Source organism: Parus major, chromosome 1 (assembly GCF_001522545.3).
Source record: "Parus major isolate Abel chromosome 1, Parus_major1.1, whole genome shotgun sequence".
In the NCBI taxonomy this organism is placed as follows: Eukaryota; Metazoa; Chordata; class Aves; order Passeriformes; family Paridae; genus Parus; species Parus major.
In genome coordinates this window covers 34,598,392-34,607,293 of record NC_031768.1, presented here as the reverse complement: position 1 = coordinate 34,607,293, position 8,902 = coordinate 34,598,392, and the positions used below count along the sequence as shown (strand labels likewise).

The 8,902-nt window shown below is 39.9% G+C and overlaps 1 protein-coding gene across 2 annotated transcripts; it reads right to left on the bottom strand.

Annotated features, from left to right (window-relative positions):
- Positions 1–4,653: 4,653 nt before the first annotated feature.
- Positions 4,654–8,866, bottom strand: LIG4 (DNA ligase 4). Of its 2 annotated transcripts, none has more exons than XM_015639925.1 (2): positions 8,789–8,866; positions 4,654–8,256 (listed from the first exon to the last, which is right to left on the bottom strand). In XM_015639925.1, exon 2 carries the CDS (start codon positions 8,240–8,242, stop codon positions 5,504–5,506), a length of 2,739 nt encoding a protein of 912 aa, XP_015495411.1. In that variant the 5' UTR covers positions 8,243–8,256; positions 8,789–8,866; the 3' UTR covers positions 4,654–5,503. The 2 variants fall into 2 exon arrangements, with proteins under 2 accessions (XP_015495411.1, XP_015495421.1); XM_015639935.1 differs by having other exon boundaries at positions 8,741–8,820.
- Between the last annotated feature and the right edge of the window lie 36 nt (positions 8,867–8,902).

Genomic DNA, 8,902 nt, shown 5'->3' with positions numbered 1-8,902 from the left:
GAGGCAGCTGTGGTCTGTTTTCTTGGCCTCTATGCATTCATTCAGCTTTGACATTACCTATAATTGCATGGCAAATCGTGAACACTTACTTGTCTTCCCATGAGCTCAAATTCCCGCAGCAGAGCTGTGCCTGTTTTGTGTTCAGGGACCACAAAACCCAGCCATCTCCCCATGTTTCCTGTCTGCTTCTGAACATAATCCAGGGCATAGCATGTATTTTCTATGGTCTCAAGGCTCTTCTTCATGTCAGATGTTCAACTCGGGCTCAATTCCTCATCCTGACTAGACAGATCAGTGGCACAGGCCTGCCACCACCATCCTGTTGTCCATAATGCAGCCTGGTCTGGACCAAATAACATTCTCCAAAACAGTGATGAAGCACCAGCTGGGATGGCCTGATCAAGGCTAAGAGTACAGCTTTTACATGACCAGACTTTTTTAAGAAATGAGAACTTTTGCTGTATAAATAAGGAACAGCTGGTGGTGGTTTGCAATATAGTTTTAAGAACTGGAACTGGGAACCACTTATGTTTAGTGTAGGCAGCAGAATGCAAGAAATGGTCTGTGCTGAGTCCTGGGAACTTCTTGTTTCTACTGATCAAGTAAAACAGTTCATTTTCCAGATGTGGAGGAAGAGGTCTGTGCATAAAGCACAGTCATGCCAGTGACTGTGTGTAGGTGTGTTGGCCTGATGCAGTCTGTAGGTACAAATTCTGCAACACTGTCACAAATTCTTATCTAGCCTTCCCATCCATTTCTGAGATCTCTAAAAACATCATCCAGCATCGCTAAAGATGAAAGAATAATAAGAGGTGAGGGCAGAAGTGAGCTATCATAAGCATCACATCTTTCTCTCTCTCTCAATATTTATACATATATTTATATAGATGTACACATACACATACATATATATATACACACTGTATATGTGTGTGCACATTTACACATGCTCTAGCAGGTTTTGGCTACTCTGATTTAGAAATTCCCTTCCCCCTACAACTCCTGTAGCTCACTCACATGCTGGACAGACAATCATGCAGTTGCAGAAGTCCAGAGCAGGGTCATGACCGAGCCACAATTCATCCCTGAGCAGCAGCCAAAATATGGGCCAAGCACCCCGAAACAACCACAGAATTGTGTAAGTCAGACACAGACTCATAAACAAAGACAACCCAGTATAAAGTCCATAATTCTAAAAGCATTTTGCACTAGAGCAAATGTAAGCATGATTTTGGAAAGGTTAAACTGGTCATGTCTTCAAAAAACACACGTCAGGAAGGCAGGTTATCCAAAACACATACAGTAGAATAATTCTTCTGTACCATTACATATTAAGAGCCAGGTCTCTTCCTAGTGGTAAAATGTTTATTTCTATCTCCTAGTCACTAAAAAAAGTTAAATATTTCAGTCTTAAAAATTTAAATATTTTCTGTACTGCACCTTAGATGTCTTTATTGAGTGACTGCCAGGAATCTGTATGAGATCTGCATGCAGCAGTTTTTCTGTTAATACAGGTCTTCATCACCAAGCATAACAATTTAGATAATTGATATAGAAGAAAATTATTCTCAACTTACCACATAATTCAGAGGGAAAAAAAAGAGTAATGATTTTTCTTAACGGCCTTTTACTTATTAACCTTGTTAATGTTGTTAATGCATGTGACCTCACTGATCTGCCCTGCTTGCTGCTATAGCAGTGTGTCAGGCAGTCTACTCCCAGCACCTGCTGTATTTCAGTTACAGAGAGATGTAATCAGCAAAACTGGCTACCCTGTTTTTTTCTCTTTCCTTCATATAATCATGTTCAGACACCTGAACAATGGGATACCAATCATCTTCATATTTACTTTTGAATAATCGTATTTTATTACTCTACTAGCACTCAGAAATTTTAGGTAAAATAAAAATTTTAAAAAGCCCAAAAAAGAAAACATACAAAACAAATAAAAAAAAAACAAACAAACAAAAAAAACCCAAAACAAAACAAACAAAAATACCCCAACCCAACAAAAACCCCAATCCAAGAGGTATGTAACTATGTTTGGTATAATTATATGTGAACAAGTTTACAGGGCAGACTGAAGCATAAGAGAGGTATGCAAACTAGCTTTAAACTGTATGTATAAATTCATTCCACCTTGGCAGCACACAGGTCTGATATATCTATAATACACTAGTCAAAAGAGGCCAACTCAAGAGGGAAGCTGTGGGAGACTGAGAAGGAAAAAAGCAACCACAAAAACTTAGCTGAGACTAGCTGTGTTACACATCTATTTGCTGTCTTTTACTTGAATAAGTGTATTTATGCACCAACAGGAACTCCTATCCAACTGCCTTTGACCAGACAGTTATTGCATTAACTGCAGGTGCAAGATGTGCAGGCTAAAAACATAGATTTCAGAGAACACACTGTCTCCTTCCTGCTGTTGCTGCTGTAGCAAAGTCTGCTGAGGCTGTAATGTATTAGCTACAGGAATAAGCTTCCACATTCTTGGAAGAAATCCTACCTCCTTGGATCTGTCGTGTTTCTGTTTGTAAAGTCTACCATGACAAGAAAGAAGCTGTCACCTCAGCACTCCCAAATCAAGACTGGGCTATCAAATGAAAGTGGTTAAATTACTGGAGCCTGTTTTCACTTTCACAATTGGTAGTTATACATCACCTCAAATTGAAAACCAGCTTTTCTGTTCTCTCAGATATGGCTAGTATTTAAACATTTATACACAGCACTTAGAGAGTTCTTTCCGCTGCTCAGGAGACTGAACCACCTTGACGTTCATGTTCATTGTGATTCAATTTGATTTATGCTTTGGGTTTTATTGGTTTGCTTTGTTTTTTCCTCCAGTTTATGTGAATTCATTCTATTCTGAGAAGGACTAAGGCTAAAAGAATGGAATACGCAACCCCTCACATCACACCCACTCATTTTCTGTGTAACAACCCTTTTTAACCCCATGGTATCTTATTTCTAGCAACTCTAATCCTGGAAAATCTATTGTACTTTATGCATGACACAGAGAAAAATGAACTCTGGTTTCAAAGCTTTACATAGTTCCTCTACTCATAATATTAATAGAAGAATAAATTAAAATATATTTTGTCACTAATCTAGTGACAATTATACATGTTGAAACATTATTACATCAGTTTTGAAATACAATCACATATGCTCTGAACATTAATGCTTGCAGTTTGAACTTAAATTGAACTCCCTTTTATGTTCTCTCAAGATAATCTTCCCAAAATTACAAAGAAAGAAAAGCTACATCTGTTAAAAATATACAAAAATAATGCTAAAGATCTTCTTTCTAAAAGACAATAATTTTGAGGTTGGTGGCTTTCAATTGGCTTGGTTCAAGAAAGGAACATGGAGAAACATTATGATTATACCTAGAAGCTCCTTCACTGTTAGGTTTGTATAATAAGTCAAACTTACAGGGAGTTCTCTCATTCTTATCCCCTCACAGCAAAAAACAGTACCATAAAATTTTACAGGCATATCTACTGTTTTGTGGTACAACAGCCGTTTCCAGCTGGAGATGCTTTATGCTCAGTTGAACTACATTAAAAGGCATTTCCCTAGTCACCTTCAAATGAACATTTTTTAATCTTTTTATGACATTTTATAACTTTAAGTCCCTCTTGTGAAAGACTTCAAGCTGCAATTACAGATTTGAAAGATTGAATGGCTTTTGATTGGATTTGAAAAGAAAGTGTGACACAAAGTATTACAAAACCCCACAAGCAAACTACAGAGCTTTTTAAAATCTCTCACCTATTACTGAGATGCCATAAACAGAATACTACATCTTACCTGTTATTTACTATAGCTGAGAGATTTTGACTGTTTCACCTGAGTAAATGGATCTTCTGCTTTTCAAGGATATTAATACAATCTTAAAATATACAGATGTACTCTTTCAGAAAAGAGTAACTGGAAACTGGGCAACAGAAACCACAGTTTTTAAGTGCTTCACCAAACAGATGCACTACAGTAAAAAGGTAACAAGCTTTCCACAATTTATAAATTTGCTTCTGGAAAGGAGTTCACATCCAAGCTAAAGACCAGATAAGTATCAGGGGGACAAAAGAAAGGTGAGGCTTTCCCTCATTCATTCAAATCCCTGTTAGGTAAGGGGTGCAACCAGGCTGCTCCACGAGGGAAAGCATGCTGAGGGAACAGCAAGACAGGCACAAGGCAGTATCCTCACCAACAAAAAGCATGTCCCACTGTACCAGCCCCACCTGAGAAAAAGAGCAAAGCAGGCCTGGTGACAGGAAATTTGTGGACAGTGACTATTGAATTTTACCTACTGAGTATATTTCAGATAATAAGGGAGCTGCTAATACACTAAGAGATATCAATACAGTCCTTCAAATTAACCTTTAATATAATATTTCCCAATTCTTTTTACAGGAACTTTTGCATGAACATTGAACATGACCATGGAGAGCACTGAAGAAAGAGGTAAGCTAAAAACTGACTCTGCATGGTCTGCTTAACTTCATTTATGTTTGATACCAATGCTGGCATAATAAAATACAAGGCCTCAACCTTTTTCCCCTCAAAGTTAGTGCATGAATTATCTAACAGTAAAATAAGAAATTTTGTGCTTTTCCAAAGTCACTGCTTACTAAAATAAATACCAGACACACTTTAAAACTAGATTTTATTTAGTAGTTGGAAAAATATACATTGAACTGGATATTTGGAAATTATCCTACAATAACTTAAGAAGCATTCTTAAAAGATAAACTGGTTAATTGTAAAAGCCTAGTCCTGTCACAATTCACTGTTAAACTGTAATGAGCACTGGTGATTATTACAATTTTTAAGTAATAGATTTGTATTTCATACATATATAGGTCATTATTAATTCATTATCAACTCAATGAAAAGTTAGGTTTTTTGTACAAAGGCTATTTACACAAAGAAACATGGGATCTACACAATATTCTAAAATCAAAGTGCTTCCAAAGCTGTGTGGTGCTTAATGCTAAAACCAATGTAAGCAAATTTAAAAAGTCCAGATGAAGTTTATAAATTACTGAATTCTCTACCATATGGAATACATACAAAACAAGTCCACAAAAATGTGTATGTGACTGCAAAATGACAATAGATAAATAGCAGAATCCCCATAAAATAATAAATTATTGTCCCCACTTTGAACAATCAAGGCAAGCATTATTAAAGCTAGAAAAAACTAGCCAGTTTCAGACATATTTTATTTATGTAAAATTTTAGACCTCTCCCAAGATCTATTTGTGGATTAAAAGGCTTAAATTATCTTGTGGCGATTTTTTTTCCCTTCAGCATAGCTTAGCATCCCTGTGCTTCCACAACAATAAAATTAAAAGCCTTCCTCTGATTTCACCAATTCAGTGTTGTTCTTCAGCCAGAGCCAGCTTTAAACAGACATGAAGTCACACAAAAATTTTAGGACAACCTCACAAAATCCGCATCAAATCATGCCTTTGCTCAAATCTTAAAAACTGCTTTAAACTAAGTACTGATATTCATTCTCTGCAACTCCTTCCTCTACTGAGTGTGCTACCCACAGCTCAGATACAATTTTAAATTTTTTCCCAAATGTCCTCCTGAGCACTTTCATCTCTTCTACCCGTGAATGATCTTCTCCTACAACAACATGGGAGACACCCTCTTCAAGGTGAGAAACTACTTTTGCACCATAAAAACGGAGCTCCAAAGCTCTAATTGATAGTGTAGTTCCAGGGATTTTGCTTTCAGGCTCATTAACAACAGCATAACAGTCCACATAAACAGTGTTTCCTCTGAATATGCCAAGCTGACAATTGTTCCACCAATAACGTTCTTCTAGCTCTGCAATCAAGTCCACAGGCATTGCCTTATTGTCTTTCATTCTTGAGAATACCTCCTTGAGCTGCGCAACATCTGTGTTTGCTGTGTAACTGTCTCCATAACAATCATACTCACGAGCAAAATGTTCTCTTGTGTCAGGAGACATGTGAATCATAAAGGCTGGTTGCCAAGGCACCAGCATTTTGGTTTGAAAACACTGAAGGAGCCACTCTGCCCTCACCACATCGTATTTGTTAGAAGCAATGATGTTTTTCACTCTGACATTCTCAGCTCCTACAATGACACAGTATGTCTCCGGCCCCGGGTTCTGTACCACACTGCCACCACATTGGGCTATTCTGCTTTCCAGCTCAGTCTTTGAGTATTTTCTTGTTCCTGTCATAACACAAAACTCAACATCTTCAAATATATTTGAAACCTTGCTTACACTAGAAAGATCAGGAGCTTTAAATTGCTCGGCTATTCCAATTACCTTCCTCACCTTTGAAACAGTTTTCCTTTTTTTCTCATGTGGCTCATCATACTCATCTATAGGAAGGTGCTTAGATGCCAGCTTTCCTTGTGCTTTGCTCCTGAGGTCTTCTAACATGTCTGAAGTCATGCACTCGTACCATTCTTTGTCTTCCCTTATCTTCTCAATTCGGGGGAATCTCAAAGTACAGTCAGTTTTGTACATATCACTGTCAACAATCTCAGCTGCCTTGATCTGAACTATGACAGAGTTGCAAGGTTCAATGTACATTTCAGGTTTTTCAGTTCCACACAAAATGTTACCAGGAGGGTTCTTCCTATGGTAGGGCTTCCAGTGTTTAGCCAGTTTCAAGCCTAGATCATACAACTCTTTCATGGTATAGCCAGAGCCAACACGACATATGGAGTGGAAAATGGTTGGTTTTTCATTTGGAGGGGGTGTCTCCGCAACAGCACAGAGAAAATGAGACATCATTCCACCACGAGACCCCTTCCCCCAGTAACCACCAACAATTAAAAGGTCCAGTTCATCCATCAGTCCATTGACATATTCTGGCTTGATTTTTAACCAGCCTTCCCCACGTTTGTCAGGCTTGTAGGTGGACATGGGATCTTTCACCATAATTCCTTCCTCTCTGTTATCTATTGCTTCATTTAAAGCATCAATTACTTCTTTTCTTGTTCTGGCATTTCTCTTATGGACAACATGTATCCTGCCCTTTACCGGGGTAAATACACTATTTAAGATTTCATATCTTTTGCTCAGTACTTCATGGCCCAACTTCTGATCATTAACCATCAATACATCAAATACACAGAAGCAGGTCTGCAGATCAGAGTCCTCCACCATTCTTTTTATGTCAAATTTGTTTCCTTTTTGCATAAAAGTTTGTGTCTCAGGATTGTAAGCCATCATTTCACCATCAAGAATGCAATTTTGTATATTGCTCTTAAATACATTATGAATAAATGGCGTTAACGAACCTTCTAGGGGTGAAGCACCAAACTGCTGAGTATAGTCAAACCCATTTCGGGAAAAATACTTGTACACATCCCCATCTTTGTGCATCTGCATACGTTCACCATCCAGCTTAGTTTCTATGTAGAATGTCTGGTTACTCATTTGTTTCTCAATTTGCTGGACATCTGCAATAGCAGCAAGCATTGGTTTAAAGGCAGAGAACAACATGATAGAAACATCACTAAGTGAGACAGAGGGATCATGCAGCTGTCTGCAAACTTTTTCCAAATCGGTAGTAACATTGTGCAATTCAGCAGCATCGGGATGAAAAATAGAAAATATAGTTTGTTGACTAACACCAAGCTTTAGATCCTTTATAATCATTCGGATAAGCCATTTTTGTTCCAGTGCTGTGCTCTGGGTAATTAACTGAAGAAGACTTTTCTTTAACTGACCCTTGTTTTTAGCAGCATTGTTATTAGCTATTGCATCTAAATGTTCATTGACTTGTTCTATTGTCAGTCTGCCTTGTTTTGGGCTCCTAGGTTTTAGCACAAAGTATGCGATCATTGCAAAATCTCCAGCATCTCCACGTGAGCCTGTAGGTGTTCTGTAATTTAAAAGCTTTGCAGCATCTTTTCCATCTTTTGGTAAATTAAGCAGTTCAATATAGAGCTTTGCAAGCATAGTTTCCTTAATTCCATATGCCATCCTCTCTCTTTCCAACTGTGGGAGAATAAGTCGCATAGCCGGGTAAAAGGAATCTGTGACATCCTTCTCTTTTTGATGAAGCGCATCATGGAACTTCCTCCAGGATTCCAGAAAAACCTTGAAATACTTGGTTTTCTCTGGACGAGATTTGCACTTCTGTATTTGCTCCAGAGTAGAACACAGATGTGCAAAAGGCACATGAGAGGCCACCGTTTTTTTAGGAGGAGGCTGTGGAACAGGTGCAGAAGCCATCAGTCTGTTTTTCACTGGGAACAAAACAAAATTATGTATTTATAAACAAAACGCCAGCCTGTTATTTCGTTTTAAAAAAACCAAAACGTCTCTAATTAGGATTTACGTTTTTACTCATTTTTCTACCTAAGATCTAACCACTATCTTAAAGGTCACCAGCTGATTCCTCATTTAAGGGTCGAACTCAGCAGCGAGGCTGCGACACCGAAACACTGGCATCACCTAAACAAAGGTCTGCACGGCAAGACAAGGCACCGCGCCCCCCTCGCTGCTGCCCAGGCGGGAGCTTTCAGTGCTCGGAGACCGATTTCCCTCCACCTTCCCCGAGAACGCAGCCTTCCCCCGACACCTCCCGCCTCGGCCCCTGTCCCCCGGCGCAGGGAGCGGTGTCCAAGGGGGCCGGAGAGGGCCCGCCCTGGCCACCCCACATCCCCCAGCACGGCGCTGCCATGGCCGCAGCGCGGGGCAGCGGACACCTCCCGCTCCGCACGGACCGACCTCCGGGAGCACGGGGGAACGGCCGCGCCAGGGGGGACCCACGGCTACCTGCGGAGCCGGGCTGACGCCGGCTTCCTACCGCCCCGGAAGAGGAGGGCCGGCCCGGCGCCGCCGCGGTCCGCGCTCCGCCCCCGGGCCGGGGCGGGGAACGGCGGCGGAGCC

Excerpts from the sequence above, each read along its gene's own strand:
- LIG4 (XM_015639925.1), bottom strand. The coding sequence starts at position 8,242 with ATGGCTTCTGCACCTGTTCCACAGCCTCCTCCTAAAAAAACGGTGGCC.